Source organism: Polypterus senegalus, chromosome 18 (genome assembly GCF_016835505.1).
Source record: "Polypterus senegalus isolate Bchr_013 chromosome 18, ASM1683550v1, whole genome shotgun sequence".
NCBI lineage: Eukaryota > Metazoa > Chordata > Cladistia > Polypteriformes > Polypteridae > Polypterus > Polypterus senegalus.
In genome coordinates, this window is record NC_053171.1 from 58883175 (window position 1) to 58906737 (window position 23563).

At 41.5% G+C, this 23563-nt stretch overlaps 1 protein-coding gene across 2 annotated transcripts in view; it reads right to left on the bottom strand.

The window, feature by feature from the left end:
• The window catches only part of LOC120518885 (SLAM family member 9-like), a 99715-nt gene extending 76416 nt beyond the window's left edge, over positions 1-23299 (bottom strand). For both annotated transcript variants that reach the window (XM_039741897.1, XM_039741896.1), the window contains exon 1: positions 23181-23299. In XM_039741897.1, coding sequence (XP_039597831.1) covers positions 23181-23244 — 64 coding nt within the window. In that variant the 5' untranslated portion in view covers positions 23245-23299. The remainder of the gene's footprint in view (positions 1-23180) is intronic.
• Between the last annotated feature and the right edge of the window lie 264 nt (positions 23300-23563).

The following is a 23563-nucleotide window of genomic DNA, read 5'->3' on the forward strand; positions in this document are numbered from 1 at the left end:
ATGAGTTGCTAGTGTTATATAAATTCAAGAGCTGCAATTAATATCCACTTTGGCATCATAAAACTGCAGTAATGAAATTCCTTTTTGTAAATTTATAGTTATATCACCAATTAGGCATTAATTCAAAGCATCACTTTACAGTTCTCAAATCTGTTGGAATTAACAAATAGCTCCATATTTGTCCAGTATTTTCAATCTAAGTATGTGTTATGAGTGCTGCACTCCACCCAGAGCTGGCCCGATGGTGCCAGTTTCACATCACCCAAGACCAATGGACAGATGAGTAAAACCACTGGTTTCATTCGATTTAAAATTTAGTTGCAATGTTTATATCAAGGGTTTTTATGTCAAATGAGTTTTCTGACCTATTATGAACGCATTACTAAGCTTCATTTAAAAATAGCTGTTTCTAGTTACTTCAATACCTTACTTATACATGTTGTTAAGAATGTATTAAAATTCTTTTTTGGATTTTTAACTATTGTCACACACGTGCGAGTAGGAAGCAGCTAAAAAGTCTGAGTAATGGTAATAAAACATCCAACCAGGGGACGGCGGAGTGCGCTGACTGTCTTTTTTGTTCCCTACAGACCTTTCCTGGGAAATCCTGCAAGGTTCCCAGGAACCTTCTGCTGACAGAAGACATCGCTTCCGGAGCTGACCTCTTTGCTGACATCACTTCTGAAGCTGGCCCCCTTGCTGACGTCACTTTTGGTTCCGGCCCTTTTGATGACATCATTTCCTCTACAGGCCTTTAAAGCCTCTATCTTTGTCTATTGCAGTCAGTTCTGTTGTGGACTCTGTTCTATGCACATCATGTTTAAAAAAAACTTAAACTTTTGCAGCTAGGAAAACAATATACAGGTGGCTGCCCCAAACCTGTATGATATCTATGTTGTATTATTATCACAGTGGCAGAGCTGCCAGGATACAGTCCCAGAAGAAACTGGGACATGGATAGGAAACTAACCAGGTAGGAAAGTACCAGGGCCGAGTTTCTTGGGGGGGGGAGTGCATTTGGGTCAGGAAGGACTCGGTACAGGCTCCGCTCCCCAAATACTACCCCAGGCTTGTCACTTACCAAATGGAGAGTGTGAAAGGGACACATAGACGTAAGCTGGTTTCTGGGGATGAAACAAAAATCGCTTATTATGCTCTCTCAGAAGAGAGAGCTGAGCCACCCAATGGGGTTGCTTTCCCAGTTAAATATGAGCTATCCCTAGTTCAGCAGGCAAGAATAATAAAAAATTGGGAATTTGATCCAGAGAGATCAATCTAGGGGCAGGCTATGACCCTCTGGGAGCAGGTGGCCTTATGGCTAAGGCCATTTGAACTGACCACCTGCCAAACAGTGCAGTAGGTCACCTGCTTTATTTTTCTAAAGAACCTCCCCAAAAACTTTGCCCAGCTGGACTGGGGAGATTTCCATTCTATGGAAGAGCTTATAAAGCTCATAAAATCACCAAAATACTAATCTCGCAATCTGGGAGAGCAGAACAGTTCTCTAGTGGATTTCCTAGAGATTACATCCTACAAAATAAGTCTCTTCCACATAAATTGGAGCCTGTTTCTGAGTGTGACCTACCTGGGAGCGAGGCAGGATGTAGGTGGATGGGAAGTGATGGTTTGTGTGCTCTTGCCAACTTCCTGATGTCATCAAATAAAAGACCAGTAGTCATTAATGGTTATAAATTCAATGCCTTGTTTGGTTCTGGCAGCAACATTTCCATTGTTGATTGCCGATACGTTTTACCGCGACAAAGAATTAAAGCAAAGACCAGTATTAAATGTATTCACAGAGATATCCGGATGTACAATACCGCCCTATGTTTCATGAGTCAGGGAGGATCGCTAAAAAAATCCCCCATGGCTGTCCACCCTAATCCACCTTTTCTAGAGATTCTGGGGCAGGACTGGTCTGAAAATAAATGCGGTAAACTATTGAGTACTCCCGATAAAAACTTCGTTATAGATGGGGATAACTTGTCTCAAGCTGTCTCCATGTCGTGTACACAGCCAGTGGAGAGAGATAAGGAAGCCCATGAGAAGGATGGGCAACAACCCCAAGGTATATTGAATATTTTGAAAGAAGACTGGGAAGAAGAGGCTCTTCCATCTAAAAATATTTTGGAATATATCAGAAAATTACATGATAGATTTGGGAAAATCCAACCTATTCTAAAAAGTCATATGGAATAGGCACAAGCAGCACAGGCCTGTTATTATGACCGTGGCACAACGCTCCAAGAATTCTATCCGGGCGATCGTGTCATAGTATTAGTTCCCACCTCCCATTCTAACTTACTTGCCCATTTGCATGGCCCATATGAAATTAAGGAGAGAAAAAGATTAGTTGACTATTTGGTGAAACAACCAAAGCAAGCTGGTTTATCATGTGAACTTACTAATGCCGTGGAAGGAGAGGGAGTCAGATCCCTCCTCCGCTCAGCCCTGCTAATTCTTCGCTCACATGAACACCCTTAATTTCAGCGAGGAATTAACTTATAGACAAAGATGGGTGCTGGAATCAGCTATCCTGTCTGTCTCTGAGGTGGTGAGTGAAAAACCCAGGAGGATCTCTCTAATTGTGCACAGCATAGTGACTGAATCGGGGGTTATAGTCAGAGAGCGCCCCTATAGACTTCCTGAGGCAAAGAAAGCAGAAGTGGAGCTGGAAATCAAGTGGATGCTGGAACTAGGAGTGATAGAGGAAATTTATAGTCCCTGGTCCAGTCCAATTGTCTTGGTTAGTAAGCCTAATGGCAGTGGGTGGGTTTGCAATGACTTCCATCGGCTTAACCAGGTCTCCCTATTTGATGCTTATCCCATTCTTCTCGTGGATGACCTCCTCGAGAGGATTGGTCAATCAAAATTTTTGACCACACTTGACATGACAAAGGGGTACTGGCAGATTCCTTTAACAGACTCCGCGAAGGTCCAAACAGCGTTTAGCACCCCTAGCGGACACTGGCAGTATCATGTCCTTCCATTCGGATTACATGGGGCTCCTGCGACTCTTCACTGTCTGGTGGACAGTGCTCCAACCCCATAATGCATATAGTGCTGCCTTTCTGGATGACATTGTCATCTATTCCAGCACATGGAAGGAACACATACAGCAGGTCACTGCGGTACTGTGGACACAAGGAGAAGCCAGGCTTCATATCAATCCCAAGAAATATTTCTTTGGACTGAAAGAGGCTAAATATTTGGGCTACCTGGTGGGTCGGGTACCATGAAACCACAGTGTTCAAAAATAGATGCCATTTTAAAATGGTCCCATCCGCAAACCAAGCGGCAAATCTAAACAGTAGTTATAGGCATGCGGCTTCTGTCAAAATCGCAATTAGAGCTGTCAATCATAATGATTAATTACTTTTAATCCCCGCCCCCTCTGACGTCACACCGGAAGTGCCGCCCCGTTGATGCAAGACCGGAAGTCCCGCCCCGTCACCTCCTGATGACGTCACGTCGGAATTCCCCCGCCCCTCCACGTGACCTCTCTCTGCCCCGTTGGCACCGCCCCCCGGTGTCGGATTGGTCCAGGGCTTCCCGTCCCCGCCCCAAATGCTCCTTAAACCCTCCCCTGGCCCCTGATTGGTTCCATAAACTGTCAAGAGTCCGTTTGACTGAGGCCTGACCGCTGGTTGAACCCGGATTGCACCTGCCCGGCGAAATAAACTGTCAAGGGCCGTTTGATGGATGTCTACCCGCTAGTTGAACCCGGATTTCACCTGCCGGGTGAAATAAACTGTCAAGGGCCGTGTGACGGATGTCTGACCGCTGTTTGAACCCATTCAGCCCCCCTCTCCCGAAAGACAAGCCCGGGCGTGTTACAGCCTTTACCTCGACAAGCTCGGACATGCCCGGGGCATGTCGTGAACAGCTCAGGCATGCCCGAGGCCTGTCCTGAACAGCTCAGACATGCCCGGGGGCTGCCTCGGCCCCTGCCCTTTCTCTGGCACAAGCCCAGACATGCCCGGGTCCTGTCCTGACCGGATCAGACCAGCCCAAAGTCGCCCTAGCACCGACCCGAGGATGTTCCGTACCCTGCCGGCCTAAAGGGACTGCCTCGGCCTCTGGGCCCGAGGCAGCACCTGACAGACGGCCTTACCACACTGCCCGGTCACCCAGACTTCCCTGCCGAAAGCCTAAAAAGCGAAGCATTTTGTTCTCATCTTTGCTTCAAACTAAGTCAAGCTGCTTTTTATCCATCTCACACACAGATAACAAACTGTGAGATCAAAGACACGGTCTGAGTCAGGCCGGAGCACCTGACCGTCGGCCTCCCCACACTTCCCGGTCACCCAGACTTCCCAGTCCCCCACACTTCCCTGCCGAAAGCCTAAAAAGCTAAGCATTTTGTTCTATCTACGATTTTAAGATGAGCACACCATTAAAACATCTCATCTTTGCTTCAAACTAAGTCAAGCTGCTTTTTTTTTTCCATCGCACACACAGATAACAAACTGTGAGATCAAAGACACAGTCAGTGTGATCGCACCCTGTTTCTGGGCCCCCCGGGGTCAGGCCGCACCTAGTGGCCGGTCTCCCCACCACTTCCCAGCCACTTCTGAAAGTGCTGTATAAAAAAGCGAAGCATTTTCTTCGGTTCTATCTATGATTTTAATATGAACATGCCATTAAAATATCTATCTCATCTTTGCTTTATCACTTACAGGTCCATCCTTTTCCATCTCACAATTCCTCAACCAACATTGAATCAGGTTCCCAGTGACAGACTCTGCAGTAAAAACATTCTTAGCAATGAAGCAGCCCCGCTTTTAGCAGACCCCCTTGCAAGCAGGCCTGTGTGCTCTGTCTCTCTCTCTCTCTCTCAGAGCGCAGACACATGCTGAGACAGCCCCTGCTGCAGCGTGGAGCGCAATCGCCTTCACATAGTTGTGTGCTTCAAGCACCCATTCCCGCTGGGTGAGCCCCTGCGAGATCGCCCGCTTGTCAACAGCTGTCTGTAAACTCCCCTACCCCATATGTCAGCGGGCTCGAGACCACGCAGACCCTCTGTCTCTGACGGATGGATCTTTTAAAGTTAAGGGATTTTTAAAGATTAGCTTGTAAAGTTTGAGATAACTGCTAGTTCAGCCCTTTAAAAATCACACATAGTTAAATAATATGCCGCAGTTCCCTTTTAAATCACGTTTGAGACATCTAGCCTGGGCTGAATGGTGGCTGATATCAAAAATGTTCACATATATACAGAGCTTAACCTTAGGGTTTATTTTCCGGGGTCTGTCTAAAATCAGACAAAAGACACTTCCTAAAAAAGAGCAAAACCCTAATTTTTCCTTAATTATATTGTCCTCCTGGCTGAGTAATGAACCATGTCCTGTACTTTCGAGAGGCTGGCCCATGCCTGTCATCCCTTACACTATATAGCATGTTTGGTTACTCTTTTTGTAAGTATAATATAATGAAGTATCACTACACTGGTCAAGAGAGACGGATTCCACGTTTGTTTTTGCTTAGCTCATTTCTATCACCTAGGAGCCTTTTGACAAAAGAAACCTCTCTAAATACACTTGTGCATTTCAACGGAGATTTATAAGAAAGCAGGTTTTCTACCTTATCCCAGTTTTGTACGTGCATGTAAAAGCACTTACTGTTACACTAGCACAAAATTTTGATATTTTCTGTCTACTCAAAAAACTGAAATTATTTCTGTTTACACAGGTGATAATTAGAAATCATTTTACTATTTTTAATTAAAAAGTTAAAAACAGAAAAGCCCAATTATAATTTTTATTTTGTCATGGGAGGGCCCTAGGGTGACACTTTTCCCCTTTATACTCTTACTTATGTAGACCTTAAAACATATTCTTACCAAAATAGTTCATCACTTCCCAATTCCTGTAACTTCAGGTAATTAGACAGAGCTCCATGACAGGCAAGAGAAGATTATAGGTCAAATACACAGTGTCATAAAATAAAATAAAATGTGAACACTGCGCAGACCTCTGCCCATGACGGATGGATCTTTTAAAGTTAAGGGATTTTTAAAGATTAGCTTGTAAAGCTTGAGATAACTGCTAGTTCAGCCCTTTAAAAATCACACCTAGTTAAATAATATGCAGTAGTTCCCTTTTAAATCACGTTTGAGACATCTAAAAAATCTAGCCTGGGCTGTATAATTTGTAATTATATTACTTAATATAATTTGTATAACAATCGATCTAAAACAAGCCCTTTTTCTATTCAAACTCACCCCACATTTTTAAATACAGGTATCTTCAGCTGACCCTAAGGAAACATCTTGTGGAAGCAAGCGGCCGTATGGCTCAGGGAGGGGGGTGATGGTTCCAGCAGGGGCCGATTTCACACTTCAGCTAAATCAGGTTTCCCAGTGACGGACTCTGCAGTAAAAAACAGTTTTAGCAATGAAGCTGATTTCCCAGAGAGAAAGACCAAGTGGCAGACCCTGTCAGCTTTTAGCCGACCCCCCTGCGAGCAGCCCCTGCTCTCTCTACACACAGAAAGTAAAGTCAGGCTCTGCAAGCACCTCAATCGAGGGAAGGACTCTGCGAGTTCGCTTCCAAACAACTGAGCCCGCCTGTTTTGAGCACCCACCCCACGCTGGGTGACCCTCAGAGAGCTCACCGGCTGCTAGTCTCAGGAATTTGTTAGGATTAGGTCATGTACAAACCTAAACTTTGATTTATCACCTTTAAAGACATGGAGCAGTCTCGTGCTACAAACGCCTTGTGTCTCTTTTAACACTTCTGCCTGTAAAGCTTTCTATTCCTTCCGTGGCCTCAGGTTTAATAGGGGCTTGCACCCAGGCTAATGAACAAGGTCCTGTACATGTCGAGATGCCGGCCCATGCCTGCCATCCCTTACACTATATAACATGTTTGGTTATTCATTTTGTATGTATAATATAATGAAGTTATTTTTAAAAGTAACCCCACACCGCACAAGAGAGACAGATTCCACGTGTGTTTTAGGATTTGCTGCGATCAGTGATTTTAGTGTTTTGCTGAGCTCATTTCTATCACCTAGGAGCCTTTGGACAAAGGAAAACTCTGTAAATACACTTGTGCATTTAAACGGAGATTTATAAGAATGCACAGGAGGGCATAGTGAAGTGTGCTGGTTTAACTAGAGGCAGGGGATGTAAGTAGCCCTTTTTGCCCCTCCGAAGTTCAGCAAACTAAAATCATGTTTTTTTTTAAATCAGCAGCTTTAGCTCCTGCTAGTGACCTCATAAATGGGAGCCAACCGCTCAGCACGCTTGTATAGCTCACAAAATAGCAGAGCTAATTACTCTTTCTTCTTAAACTAATGATCAGATATTCGGGTAATTCTTAATGAAACACTAAAGCTAGTGAACAAAAATACATGTTCAGTAGCCAAGTAAAATGACCGGTTGCTTTAACATGAAAATAAAGCATCTTTAGAAAATAAAGCATCTAAAGCATCTTTGTAAAGGTCCGATTTTAAAACATTATAAGAAAAATCCTAGTTTCCAAAAAAGTTCTGCCCATTTTCCAACAGTTTTCCTGATTGATCTTTGGAAGCATCAGTGCCTTTCTGATCACATCCACCCCAAACAAAGCATAGAACTTAATTTCTGTACTCATTTTAAATGATAATAGCCAGTATAAAGTCCCTAAAGGAACTGGAGACATCTGATATCTTCCGTCATATATGTTTTCTTGCCAGCCCAAGTCATTCAGATTCTGCTTACAACATAAATGTACGATTATTTTTTCTCAAATGGCCAGTTCTTTGGCCTGCTAATCATGAAAAAATCTGATTTTATTCTCATGACACTTTATTTGCATATTTTATTATACCTACTTATATCGACATTTATCTATCTCTATATTTATTTTTCTGTATCAGAAGGTAGTTTAAGTTAATTTGTTTTGGGTTCAATAGATGTATTTTTCATATTTTCGATTCTTGTTTTCTTTTTTCACATCTTGAGTCCCCTTTTTGTTACTTCGTGCCCCCTAGCGTGGTCAGCCCCCAGTTTGAGAACCACTGTGTAGGGTTTTATTTGTAAAACACTCTGCTGCATTTTAAGCTAAATTAGATTCCCTTGTTTATTCAGCCGTGCATCGGTGTTCCATTTTTGTTATAAATTGTATTTAGCCTCTCTTTATTTACTAAGCATTTTATATGATGATTAGAAAACAGTTATCTTGTTCAGGCTTTAATTTAAAAGAGCATTTTCATCAACAGGTTATAAACACTTTGGTACTCATGGGGCTTTGTTTAATACAACGTTTTAGAAATTCTTTGAATGCTTGGTAATAGCCTTCCATTTTACATCAGTTATGAACCCCTGAAAATAAGAACGGTTATAGGAGGTTATAGGAACCTGTACACTACAGGGCTGATGCTTAGGCTTTGGACACATTAGACCAATCAGGATGGAAAATGTTTTAGTGAATAATTACATCATATCTATTATATGTATTAGCACAAGGATTCCAATTTTACTAAAACTGTGAGGTTTATTCTTTCTTTTAGGTAGTCCAGGATACATAGGACAGCTGTCATTGAAAACTGCTTTCCCTCTGTTTGTGAAAAAGCACCCTTGGTTTTAGTAGCATTCAGGGTCAAGGGATGTAAGTTTGACCTGTGATTCCAAAATGAAACATTGACTCGCCCCTATCACAAAGATAAGATAGTAAAAACTAAAATGTACAAATACTAAGTCACAGAGGAGATTAAAAAACATCTTAAGACCGGATCACATCAAGCTCACCGCACACTACAACAGAACCTACAGTACGTGTTCTGCGATATATTATCAGCTAAACTGTCATCTATGTAGGCAGTTCCACGGGATTGCAAAGAGTTGGGGAAACATTATTTAACATCGGCTAGTATGAGGCTGATTAACATTAGCCGGTTATTGTTAGAATCTTACCTGGCACTAAAAGTGAGGCTTGTGTTCCTCCTGATTCAGGAAGAACATTAAATATTAGAGTTTAAAATATGAACTAGACTGATAAGGACATGTGTGCCAAAATAAATAAATAAAGTAAATAACCACATGAAAAAGTGGAGTGATTACAATTTGAAAAAACTGCCGTGATGTATAAAAACATTTGAAATAAATAATAAGCTTTTTTGACATGCGCAGTCCGGAATAGTCTGAATGTGTCTTAAAGAGTTCATTTTTTAAATAAAACTTAAAAAGGCAAATTAAAAATATTAAATCTGAATAAAACACAAAAGTCTCATTTAATGATATCAATTAGGGTTGAGTATTATCAAGCACCGGGATCTATTTATAAGGTTTATTTAATTTAGTTATAAACAAAATGATTGGTGGCATTTTGCTTTGAAATGAACAATAGTTTGATAGATCTTTAAGAATTAGAATGCAAGGGCTGACAAAGAGTATCTCAGATGTCTATTTTATTTTAACCTTTTGACAAGAAGCCCCTGGTCAGGGAAATATACCACCTATATTGAAAATGAACAGTGCTGACATGCTAACTAAATAGATATAATCTAAGATATTTTAGAATATGACCCTAGGCGCTAACCCCCATGATTCTGACCAACTAAAGGGTCTTCACTTCATTGTCCAACTTCCTGCGGGTGTTATGGATCTTGTAATGGAGACTGCAAAAGATTCTCTAATCTTTACACTGTAATGGTCCACATGACGGAGATCTAGCGCCTGTGTCCGCATTGTTAACCGGTCATAGGACATGATGTTCAAAATTCACCTAGGGTTTTTCAAATGAGATAGGACGAGTGCGGCGTGTGTTCTGTATTCACTATTCACAACAACCGTTCCCCCGAGACCTTAGGTTTTTTATGCCGAAGTACCTTTCACTGACCCGAATAAGAGACATCCATCAAAATGCTCTTGACAGTTTCCTGAACCAATCAGACCGGTGGGGCGGGAGTCTCTTTTCAAAGAGTATAAAAAACATTTTTAACGACGTGTTTTGAACGGTTAACAATCAGCATCTTTCCAGCTATGTTCCTGATCAGCCACGACGGTCCATGGACCAGACGGCCCCCTACGACGGCCTGTTTTGACATAAGGCTATCATGCCCGACTCCGAGTACTCTGCGCCTAACAGCTAGCCTGCAGACCAGCCTTCTCGGCTGGACCATCTTATGCCTTCAGCTGCCCAGATCTAGGGTCCTGAGCCTCAGGTATCTGCCCCTGGTGATCTATATTGGAGAACCGCGCAGTACCTGACATTTTTGTACCTGCTCATGATGTTACGGGGTTCCTAGTAGGGTCTGAGGAGATAGCCGTGCAACAAGAAGAGGCCGTGGACGACCAGGCAGAGGCTCAAGCCGATTGGAACCTATCACCCAAGGATGGGATTATGCGGGCATGGCCCTTGAACAAACGGATGGACCCTGGGTGAAACATTTCGAAAGGCTCTGAATCTGGGCAAGTGTTGGATAGAATAACGGATCGGCACCTAAAAAGTACCGGCAGGGATGTTGTACAGACCGACCCAGCCAGACACAGCCTACTGGTCTGTTTGAGACTGATTGACTCACCAGCGACTGTCTGTTTTCCACAAACTGTGGCTCAGGAGCCTGGTTATCAAGACTCTGGGCGGCTTCCACATCTTTCTGCCTTTTCATCACCTTTGTAAACTATACACTATTCACAACAACCATACCCCCGAGACCCTCGAGTTTTTTATGCCGAAGTACCTTTCACTGACCCGAATAAGAGACATCCATCAAAATGCTCCTGACAGTTTCCTGAACCAATCAGACCGGTGCGGCGGGAGTCTCTTTTCAAAGAGTATAAAAAACGTTTTCAACGACCCACCATCGTCGACGGTGAAAGAAATTAGGGCTTAAAAATCAAATGGTCCTTTATTGATCATTTTCAAAAACAATATTAAAATTCAGAGAGGTTTTACTAACCACTTCAAAACATTACAACTAAACAGCGTGATTAAAAGCCGACAAAAACATGTGATCTCACCAGACATTTAGTTCAGACACTTCATCTGATTTTCCAGGTCATACAGTGGTGTGAAAAACTATTTGCCCCCTTCCTGATTTCTTATTCTTTTGCATGTTTGTCACACAAAATGTTTCTGATCATCAAACACATTTAACCATTAGTCAAATATAACACAAGTAAACACAAAATGCAGTTTTTAAATGATGGTTTTATTATTTAGGGAGAAAAAATCCAAACCTACATGGCCCTGTGTGAAAAAGTAATTGCCCCCTGAACCTAATAACTGGTTGGGCCACCTTTAGCAGCAATAACTGCAATCAAGGGTTTGCGATAACTTGCAATGAGTCTTTTACAGTGCTCTGGAGGAATTTTGGCCCACTCATCTTGGCAGAATTGTTGTAATTCAGCTTTATTTGAGGGTTTTCTAGCATGAACCGCCTTTTTAAGGTCAGGCCATAGCATCTCATTTTGATTCAGGTCAGGACTTTGACTAGGCCACTCCAAAGTCTTCATTTTGTTTTTCTTCAGCCATTCAGAGGTGGATTTGCTGGTGTGTTTTGGGTCATTGTCCTGTTGCAGCACCCAAGATCGCTTCAGCTTGAGTTGACGAACAGATGGCCGAACATTCTCCTTCAGGATTTTTTGGTAGACAGTAGAATTCATGGTTCCATCTATCACAGCAAGCCTTTCAGGTCCTGAAGCAGCAAAACAACCCCAGACCATCACACTACCACCACCATATTTTACTGTTGGTATGATGTTCTTTTTCTGAAATGATGTGTTCCTTTTACGCCAGATGTAACGGATATTTGCCTTCCAAAAAGTTCAACTTTTGTCTCATCAGTCCACAAGGTATTTTCCCAAAAGTCTTGGCAATCATTGAGATATTTCTTAGCAAAATTGAGACAAGCCCTAATGTTCTTTTTGCTTAACAGTGGTTTGCGTCTTGGAAATCTGCCATGCAGGCCATTTTTGCCCAGTGTCTTTCTTATGGTGGAGTCGTGAACACTGACCTTAATTGAGGCAAGTGAGGCCTGCAGCTCTTTAGACGTTGTCCTGGGGTCTTTTGTGACCTCTCAGATGAGTCGTCTCTGCGCTCTTGGGGTAATTTTGGTCGGCCGGCCACTCCTGGGAAGGTTCACCACTGTTCCATGTTTTTGCCGTTTGTGGATAATGGCTCTCACTGTGGTTCGCTGGAGTCCCAAAGCTTTAGAAATGGCTTTATAACCTTTACCAGACTGATAGATCTCAATTACTTCTGTTCTCATTTGTTCCTGAATTTCTTTGGATCTTGGCATGATGTCTAGATTTTGAGGTGCTTTTGGTCTACTTCTCTGTGTCAGGCAGCTCCTATTTAAGTGATTTCTTGATTGAAACAGGTGTGGCAGTAATCAGGCCTGGGGGTGGCTACGGAAATTGAACTCAGGTGTGATACACCACAGTTAGGTTTTTTTTTTAACAAGGGAGCAATTACTTTTTCACACAGGGCCATGTAGGTTTGGATTTATTTTCTCCCTAAATAATAAAAACCATCATTTAAAAATTGCATTTTGTGTTTACTTGTGTTATATTTGACTAATGGTTAAATGTGTTTGATGATCAGAAACATTTTGTGTGACAAACATGCAAAAGAATAAGAAATCAGGAAGGGGGCAAATAGTTTTTCACACCACTGTATACCTGTAAAACCTTAAAGGTCCATCAAACCTATCAGGTCCAGAAAATGGCATTTAGAGAATGCCTCGGCTATTTCACATATTTTTGAGTAAGATTTGGCGTCCGTGTGATGAAAGGCTTGGGCGATCGACTGAATGTTCATTTTTCAGGTCGTCGACAGCGTATTTTACAAAGGTGATGAAAAGGCAGAAAGATGTGGAAGCCGCCCAGAGTCTTGATAACCGGGCTCCTGAGCCACAGTTTGTGGAAAACAGACAGTCGCTGCTGAGCCAATCAGTCTCAAACAGACCTGTAGGCTGTGTCTGGCTGGGTCGGTCTGTACAACATCCCTGCCAGTACTTTTTAGGTGCCGATCCGTTATTCTGGCCGTCTGGTCCATAGACCGTCGTGGCTGATCAGGAACATAGCTTGAAAGATGCTGATTGTTAACCGTTCAAAACACGTCGTTGAAAATGTTTTTTATACTCTTTGAAAAGAGACTCCCACCCCACCGGTCTGATTGGTTCAGGAAACTGTCAAGAGCATTTTGATGGATGTCTCTTATTCGGGTCAGTGAAAGGTACTTCGGCATAAAAAACCTAAGTTCTCGTGGGTATGGTTGTTGTGAATAGTGAATACAGAACACACGCCGCACTCGTCCTATCTCATTTGAAAAACCCTAGGTAAATTTTGAACATCATGTCCTATGACCGGTTAACACTGCGGACACAGGCGCTAGATCTCCGTCATATGGACCATTACAGAGTAAAGATTAGAGAATCTTTTGCAGTGTCCATTACAAGATCCATAACACCCGCAGGAAGTTGGACAATTAAGTGCAGGCCCTTTAGTTGGAATTATTCTAATTCTTAAAGATCTATCAAACTATTGTTCATTTCCAAGCAAAATGCCACCAATCATTTTGTTTATAACTAAATTAAATAAACCTTATAAATAGATCCCGGTGCTTGATAATACTTAACCCTAATTGATATCATTAAATGATACTTCTGTGTTTTATTCAGATTTAATATTTTTAATTTGCCTTTTTAAGTTTTATTTAAAAAAATTAACTCTTTAAGACTCATTCAGACTATTCCAGACTGCGCATGTCAAAAAAAGCTTATTATTTATTTGAAATGTTTTTATACATCACGGCAGTTTTTTCAAATTGTAATCACTCCACTTTTTCATGTGGTTATTTACTTTATTTATTAATTTTGGCACAAATGTCCTTATCAGTCTAGTTCATATTCTAAACTCTAATATTTAATGTTCTTCCTGAATCAGGAGGAAAACAAGCCTCACTTTTAGTGCCAGGTAAGATTCTAACAATAACCGGCTAATGTTAATCAGCCTCATACTAGCCGATGTTAAATAATGTTTCCCCAACTCTTTGCAATCCCGTGGAACTGCCTACATAGATGACAGTTTAGCTGATAATATATCGCAGAACACGTAGGTTCTGTTGTAGTGTGCGGTGAGCTTGATGTGATCCGGTCTTAAGATGTTTTCTAATCTCCTCTGTGACTTAGTATTTGTACATTTTAGTTTTTACTATCTTATCTTTGTGATAGAGGCGAGTCAATGTTTCATTTTGGAATCACAGTTCAAACTTACATCCCTTGACCCTGAATGCTACTAAAACCAAGGGTGCTTTTTCACAAACAGAGGGAAAGCAGTTTTCAATGACAGCTGTCCTATGTATCCTGGACTACCTAAAAGAAAGAATAAACCTCACAGTTTTAGTAAAATTGTAATCCTTGTACTAATACATATAATAGATATGATGTAATTATTCACTAAAACATTTTCCATCCTGATTGGCCTAATGTGTCCAAAGCCTAAGCATCAGCCCTGTAGTGTACAGGTTCCTATAACCTCCTATAACCGTTCTTATTTTCAGGGGTTCATAACTGATGTAAAATGGAAGGCTCTAACCAAGCATTCAAAGAATTTCTAAAACGTTGTATTAAACAAAGCCCCCTGAGCACCAAAGTGTTTATAACCTGTTGATGAAAATGCTGTTTTAAATTAAAGCCTGAACAAGATAACTGTTTTCTAATCCTCATATAAAATGCTTAGTAAATAAAAAGAGGCTAAATAAAATTTAAAACAAAAATGGAACACCATTGGACGGCTGAATAAACAAGGGAATCTAATTTAGCTTAAAATGCTGCAGAGTGTTTTACAAATAAAACCCTACCCAGTGGTTCTCAAACTGGGGGCTGACCACGCTAGGGGGCACGAAGTAACAAAAAGGGGACTCGAAGATGTGAAAAAAAGAAAACAAGAGTCGAAAATATGAAAAATACATCTATTGAAACCCAAAACAAATTAACTTAAACTACCTTCTGATACAGAAAAATAAATATAGAGATAGATAAATGTCGATACAAGTAGGTATAATAAAATATGCAAATAAAGTGTCATGAGAATAAAATCAGATTTTTTCATGATTAGCAGGCCAAAGAACTGGCCATTTGAGAAAAAATAATCGTACATTTATGTTGTAAGCAGAATCTGAATGACTTGGGCTGGCAAGAAAACATATATGACAGAAGATATCAGATGTCTCCAGTTCCTTTAGGGACTTTATACTGTCTATTATCATTTAAAATGAGTACAGAAATTAAGTTCTATGCTTTGTTTGGGGTGGATGTGATCAGAAAGGCACTGATGCTTCCAAAGATCAATCAGGAAAACTGTTGGAAAAATGGGCAGAACTCTTTTGGAAACTAGGATTTTTCTTATAATGTTTTAAAATCAGACCTTTACAAAGATGCTATTAGATGCTTTATTTTCTAAAGATCCTTTATTTTCATGTTAAAGCAACCGGTCGTTTTACTTGGCTACTGAACATGTATTTTTGTTCGCTAGTGCTTTAGTGTTTCATTAAGAATTACCCGAATATCTGATCATTAGTTTAAGAAGAAAGAGTAATTAGCTCTGCTATTTTGTGAGCTATACAAGCGTGCTGAGTGGTTGGCTCCCATTTATGAGGTCACTAGCATGAGCTAAAGCTGCTAATTTAAAAAAAAACATGATTTTAGTTCGCTGAACTTCGGAGAGGCAAAAAGGGCTACTTACATCCCCTGCCTCTAGTTAAACCAGCACACCTCACTATGCCCTCCTGTGCATTCTTATAAATCTCTGTTTAAATGCACAAGTGTATTTACAGAGTTTTCCTTTGTCCAAAGGCTCCTAGGTGATAGAAATGAGCTAAGCAAAACACTAAAAATCACGGATCGCAGCAAATCTTAAAACACACGTGGAATCTGTCTCTCTTGTGCGGTGTGGGGTTACTTTTAAAAATAACTTCATTATATTATACATACAAAATGAATAACCAAACATGTTATATAGTGTAAGGGACGGCAGGCATGGGTCGGCATCTCGACATGTACAGGACCTTGTTCATTAGCCTGGGTACAAGCCCCTATTACACCTGAGGCCACGGAAGGAATAGAGAGCTTTTACAGGCAGAAGTGTTAAAAATAGACACAAGGTGTTTGTAGCACGAGACTGCTCCATGTCTTTAAAGGTGATAAATCAAAGTTTAGGTTTGTACATGACCTAATCCTAAAAAATTCCTGAGACTACCAGCCGGTGAGCTCTCTGAGGGTCACCAAGCGGGGGGTGGGTGCTCGAAACAGGCGGGCTCAGTTGTTTGGAAGCGAACTCTCTGAGTCCTTCCCCCGATTGGGGTGCTTGCAGAGCCTGACTTTACTTTCTGTGTGTAGAGAGAGAGCAGGGGCTGCTCACAGGGGGGTCGGCTAAAAGCTGACTGGGTCTGCCACTTGGTCTTTCTCTCTGGGAAATCAGCTCCATTGCTAAAACTGTTTTTTACTGCAGAGTCCGTCACTGGGAAACCTGATTTAGCTGAAGTGGGAAATCGGCCCCTGCTGGAACCATCACCCCCTCCCTGAGCCATGCGGGCCGCTTGGTTCCACAAGATGTTTCCTTAGGGTCAGCTGAAGTTACCTGTATTTAAAATGTGGGGTGAGTTTGAATAGAAAAAGGGCTTGTTTTAGATCGATTGTCATACAAATTATATTAAGTAATATAATTACAAATTATACAGACCAGGCTAGATTTTTTAGACGTCTCAAACGTGATTTAAAAGGGAACTACTGCATATTATTTAACTATTGGCACTTTTCCACTGCATAGTATGGCACGACATGGTTCAGTTCAGCTCACTTTTGGGGCGTTTTCCACTGGGAACAGTACCTGGTACCTGGTCCTTTTTTTAGTACCACCTCAGCCGAGGTTCCAAGCGCACCGAACCGTTACCAAAACATGACGTGTAAACTCTGCTGGTCACTGATTGGCCGGAGAAAATCGTCATTACTGCATCACTGGCTATTGTTTTCTTTAAAGGTACACACACGCGGAAGTTTGTGTCCCGTCTCTCCATCGCTGGACGCAGTTTGTTGCATAAGTGGATGAATGTTTCTTCAGACATTCGAAAGTTCTCCTGCCACTGAGTGTTTGTAAAACCGGGAACAATCACATCCCACCACTCTGAAGCACGGTTAAATGTCCAAACAGATGGTCTGTTGCGCCGAATTTTTTGCAAAATGTGGAAGATCTGTAATATACAGAATAAGCATTTTAATGTTACACTGGCAGTTAAGTTCATTTTATGCTTTGCAACAGTGATAAAAGTTAGCTAGTGATGTGCTTTTTTTAGATGCTTACCCTTACGTCGTTGAGCTAAAGTGTTGTCGTTGTCTGCATGTTGTTGTAAAAGTTCCACGGTGTCACGGCAGTAGAGGCGCAACTATACACGTGAATAATCCCGCCCACTCTAAAGCGGTACTATACTGCAGTCGAAACGCAAACTGAGCCGAACTGAGACGAACCAAGGTGAGCTGTACTGAACCGTGCTGTGCCGTACTATGCAGTGGAAAAGCGCCATATGTGTGATTTTTAAAGGGCTGAACTAGCAGTTATCTCAAGCTTTACAAGCTAATCTTTAAAAATCCCTTAACTTTAAAAGATCCATCCATCATGGGCAGATGTCTGCGCAGTGTTCACACTTTATTTTATTTTATGACACTGTGTATTTGACCTATAATCTTCTCTTGCCTGTCATGGAGCTCTGTCTAATTACCCGAAGTTACAGGAATTGGGAAGTGATGAACTATTTTGGTAAGAATATGTTTTAAGGTCCACATAAGTAAGAGTATAAAGGGGAAAAGTGTCACCCTAGGCCCTCCCATGACAAAATAAAAATTATAATTGGGCTTTTCTGTTTTTAAATTTTTAATTAAAAATAGTAAAATAATTTCTAATTATCACCTGTGTAAACATAAATAATTTCAGTTTTTTGAGTAGACAGAAAATATCAAAATTTTGCGCTAGTGTAACAGTATGTGCTTTTACATGCACGTACAAAACTGGGTTAAGGTAGAAAACCTGCTTTCTTATAAATCTCAATTCACAAGTGTATTTAGAGAGGTTTCTTTTGTCAAAAGGCTCCTAGGTGATAGAAATGAGCTAAGCAAAAACAAACGTGGAATCCGTCTCTCTTGACCAGTGTAGTGACACTTCATTATATTATACTTACGAAAAGAGTAACCAAACATGCTATATAGTGTAAGGGATGACAGGCATGGGCCGGCCTCTCGAAAGTACAGGACATGGTTCATTACTCAGCCAGGAGGACAATGTAATTAAGGAAATTAGGGTTTTGCTCTTTTTTAGGAAGTGTCTTTTGTCTGATTTTAGACAGACCCCGGAAAATAAACCCTAAGGTTAAGCTCTGTATATATGTGAACATTTTTGATATCAGCCACCAATCATCCCAGGCTAGATGTCTCAAACGTGATTTAAAAGGGAACTGCGGCATATTATTTAACTATGTGTGATTTTTAAAGGGCTGAACTAGCAGTTATCTCAAACTTTACAAGCTAATCTTTAAAAATCCCTTAACTTTAAAAGATCTATCCGTCATAGACAGAGGGTCTGCGTGGTCTCGAGCCCGCTGACATATGGGGTAGGGGAGTTTACAGACAGCTGTTGACAAGCGGGCGATCTCGCAGGGGCTCACCCAGCGGGAATGGGTGCTTGAAGCACACAACTATGTGAAGGCGATTGCGCTCCACGCTGCAGCAGGGGCTGTCTCAGCATGTGTCTGCGCTCTGAGAGAGAGAGAGAGAGACAGAGCACACAGGCCTGCTTGCAAGGGGGTCTGCTAAAAGTGGGGCTGCTTCATTGCTAAGAATGTTTTTACTGCAGAGTCTGTCACTGGGAACCTGATTCAATGTTGGCTGAGGAATTGTGAGATGGAAAAGGATGGACCTGTAAGTGATAAAGCAAAGATGAGATAGATATTTTAATGAATTAAAATTTTAATATTAAAATCATAGATAGAACCGAAGAAAATGCTTCGCTTTTTTATACAGCACTTTCAGAAGTGGCTGGGAAGTGGTGGGGAGACCGGCCGCTAGGTGTGGCCTGACCCCGGGGGGCCCAGAAACAGGGTGCGATCACGCTGACTGACTCAGACTGTGTCTTTGATCTCACAGTTTGTTATCTGTGTGTGAGATGGAAAAAAAGCAGCTTGACTTAGTTTGAAGCAAAGATGAGATGTTTTAATGGTGTGCTCATCTTAAAATCGTAGATAGAACAAAATGCTTAGCTTTTTAAGGCTTTCGGCAGGGAAGTGTGGGGGACTGGGAAGTCTGGGTGACCGGGAAGTGTGGGGAGGCCGACCGTCAGGTGCTCCGGCCTGACTCAGACCGTGTCTTTGATCTCACAGTTTGTTATCTGTGTGTGAGATGGATAAAAAGCAGCTTGACTTAGTTTGAAGCAAAGATGAGAACAAAATGCTTTGCTTTTTAGGCTTTCGGCAGGGAAGTCTGGGTGACCGGGCAGTGTGGGGAGGCCGTCCGTCAGGTGCTGCCTCGGGCCCAGAGGCCGAGGCAGTCCCTTTAGGCCGGCAGGGTACGGAACATCCTCGGGTCGGTGCTAGGGCAACTTTGGGCTGGTCTGAGCCGGTCAGGACAGGACCCGAGCCTGTCTGGGCTTGTGCCAGAGAAAGGGCAGGGGCCGAGGCAGCCCCCGGGCATGTCTGAGCTGTTCAGGACAGGCCTCGGGCATGCCTGAGCTGTTCACGACATGCCCCGGGCATGTCCGAGCTTGTCGAGGTAAAGGCTGTAACACGCCCGGGCTTGTCTTTCGGGAGAGGGGGGCTGAGCGGGTTCAAACAGCGGTCAGACATCCATCACACGGTCCGTTGACAGTTTATGGAACCAATCAGGGGCCAGGGGAGGGTTCAAGGAGCAGTCGGGGGGGCGGCGCCAACGGGGTGGAGAGAGGTCACGTAGAGGGGCGGGGGAATTCCGACGTGATGTTATCAGGAGGCGACGGGGCGGGACTTCCGGTCTTGCGTCAGTGGGGCGGGACTTCCGGTGTGACGTAATAGGGCGGGGCTTAAAAGTCATTAATCATTATGATTGAAAGCTCTAATTGCGATTTTGACAGTATGTACCTGCCTATAACTACTCTAAGCATTTCTCAGATTGGCTGGGTACTAATGCTGGTTCGTACCTAGATTTTCAGAGAGAATGGTGCCCTTGACTGATCTAATAAAGAAAAGAGGTACTAATCATGTGGTATGGACTGACAAGACGGACATGTGAATTCTGTGACTTAAAACCGGCTCCCAATTTTTCTCTCCCTTTTATTCTCCAGACGGACGCTTTGGACACAGGCCTGGGGGTGTTGAACACCCCGTCATGTACCTAAACTGGAAACTGTTGGATTGGGAGACCAGGTATGCGGTGGAATGGGAAGCCCTTGCGATTCAATGGATGATTACACAGTTTAGGTACTACCTCTTGGGCCGGGAGTTCACTCTGGTGATGAATCATGCTCCCTTACAGTGGATGCACCTTCACAAAGAGTCGAGTCCACAGGTCACTAGATGGTTTCTTGACCACCAACAAGTTTTTGCTAATTCATTGTAAGGGCTCTCTCCATACCAATGCTGACACTCTTTCTCGTGCCCACAACCTCTCAGTGCAGGACACCCGACCCAATGGGTCTGGGCTGGGGGGGTGGGGCCTTGTCACACACGTGAGAGTAGGAGGCAGTTAAAGGGTCTGAGTAATGGTAATAAAACATCCGACCAGGGGGGCGATGGAGTGCTGACATCACTTTCGAAGCCGGCCCCTTTGCTGACATCACTTCTGAAGCCAGCCCCTTTGCTGACATTATTTCCTCTACAGGCTTTTGAAACCTCCATCTTTTGTCTATTATAGTCAGTTCTGTTGTGGACTCTGTTCTATGCACATCATGCTTAAAATAAACTAAACTTTTGCAGCTGGGAAAACAATATATGGGTGGCTGCCCCAAATCTTTATGAATTCTATGTCTATGTTGTTATTATCACACTACATTTTAATTAAATATAGCAGGTACTATTCTAGGGCAGCACAGTGGCTGAAGTGGTAGCACTGCTGCCTCACAGTTATGAGACCCTGGGTCTTCCCTGCGTGGAGTTTGCATGTTCTCCCTGTGTCTGCGTGGGTTTCCCCCAGGTGCTCCGGTTTTCTCCCACAGTCCAAAGACATGTAGGTTAGGTACATTGACGATTCTAAATTGTCCTGGGGTTTGTTTCCTGCCTTGCGCTCTGTGTTGGCTGGGATTGGCTCCAACAGACACCCATGACCCTGTAGTTAGAATATAGTGGATTGAATAATGGATGGATGGAGGTACTATTCTATTCTAAACAGAGTTTACACTATTTCATGCCTTGTGGGCTTTACACAAACAATAAACACAGCTACCAAGAAGTGCAGTGGTGTAGTATTTTGTGACCATCAAACAACAAAATCAAAAAGCTTGAATTTTACAAAACCAGATCCCAGCATATTACATTCCACTATGATTGGCCACAACTTATCAAGTGATTGATACTGTAAAACACAGAAACATTAATTCAAAAACATATTGCATGTAAAGTTTGCTTTTCCACATGTTTGTGTTTACCTTTAGTTTATCCGAAATGCTACCAAAAGGGCCACTGTTTGAACTTTGAGATACCATGCTATATTTTGCATTGGCTTCAAGTTACATTTAAAACCAATTTTAAAACACTCCCCTCTGATACATAAAGTTATTATTAAGTTTGGTTACCTTCACTTAATAAAACCCAATAATGTAATCACATGATACAGGTTTTCTAGAAATGACAAGGACAAATAAGACTCCTGCAGAAGTCAATAGCCTATAACTACAAGGTGCCTATGATATGGTTTAACTAGCCTTCAAAGCAGGGAATGACCTGTTAGTGTTACAATTTAAACTAATCTAACTAAAAAAGTGATATCATTTAAGTTGTTCACACAGGCCAGTAAAAATGTGACAATAATCATGAGCCTTTGATGATCATTTCCTATTCCTATTCCTTCTCCTTTCATGATATCCCACTGCAATACTTGGTGGCACAGACTAGAATTGTATGTCAAAGTGGTTCAATATCTTTGACATTAACTGTGAAGGACACAGTATTAAACTGCCTTATGGTTATATTCTCAAGCACATGGGGTCAAATATTGTAAAATGTCCAGCTACAAGTGCGTAGTCATTTTTTGATCTGTAACAGTCAAACGTGGACTTGTTGAGATAGTAATTTACAGAGATAGTAATCTATTGTGAGTGAAGACAACATCAGTTTACATGTTACTGAGGTCGTGGTTAATTTTCAAATAACTATAGTGTGCTGAGGAAAAAAGGTATTTTCTTAATTATGGGAGTAAAAACCTTAATGACTTCAATTCTTTATGTCTTCTGTTTCTAAACCAGTTTAAACAAGTTTGCCAATTGATGAAATTTATACCAGAGTATAAAACAAAATATTAAAAAGATGAAATCTTTAGCCAAATGAAATTGCCTTTATTATCCACGTATATTTACCATACACTAAGCTAGTTATGTGTGTACGTGTTAATGAGAATAAGCTGAAAGTTGTACCATCTCCTATCTCTGATTATGCTTTGACCTTCAAAATAAGAAATCGTGTCCATGTTGACTATGGAAACTTCATTATCTATTTGGGTTTGTGCTCACTCAGTTTTATTATAAAGATGTCTGAGAGCTGTTCTTGTAAATCTTTGCCCAAGTCTGCTTGAACCATGAAATTGCTAATGTCATTGAGGCTGCTTTTTTACTTTGCTAAGTTGCAATACCACTCACTTAGGATTCATTTTATTCGTAATTGAAAAGTAACTGTAGCAAAAAATTGATGTAATATAACCCATTAAACTGCATTAGCCTTTTACTGTGGAGGAATTATAAAATATACAACACAATAATTAGTGTAAAAGTGTTCCATTAACTTTTCTTTTCATATCTCAACATCACTAGAACAAAGTGCATTAGTACTGACCTTCTCTCACAAAATATTAATATGAATAATGGTCTTTTTTTCTGAAGTGTAAAGACATATAGTCCCACGCCAGATATATATATTTTTTTATAATAAAGTTTAATAATGTTTCTTTCTAAGTGTGTGAGAGTAATTGTAATACAATAAAGTAAAAAAAAAATATATTTAACATACTTTAAAGAAATAATTTACCTGTTTTATTCATGAAGATGCTAATTATGCAGAATGTAGAAATTTTCATGCTCATAGCAGTCATTTGGTCCAACAAATATGAAGTTGTTAAGTTATGCTAACTCTCAGCGATGTGTAAAAACTTTCAGCTTAAACCTTAGAACAGGAAACTGTCGGATAACAGGAAGTTACTCTTTAACATATACTAATGCTGGCACAGCAAGTTTAATATTTCAGTCATCCTTCTTCACTTTCATTTAAATACTAGTTTTTCAATGTAATTAAATATATACTTTTGCAGTGTGTTTTCCAGTAGACAAAGATCACTCTTCTCATCTATCCATCAATCTACGTGTATAAATGCATACAACACTCTTGTTTTTAAAGGTACTAAGCTGTATAAG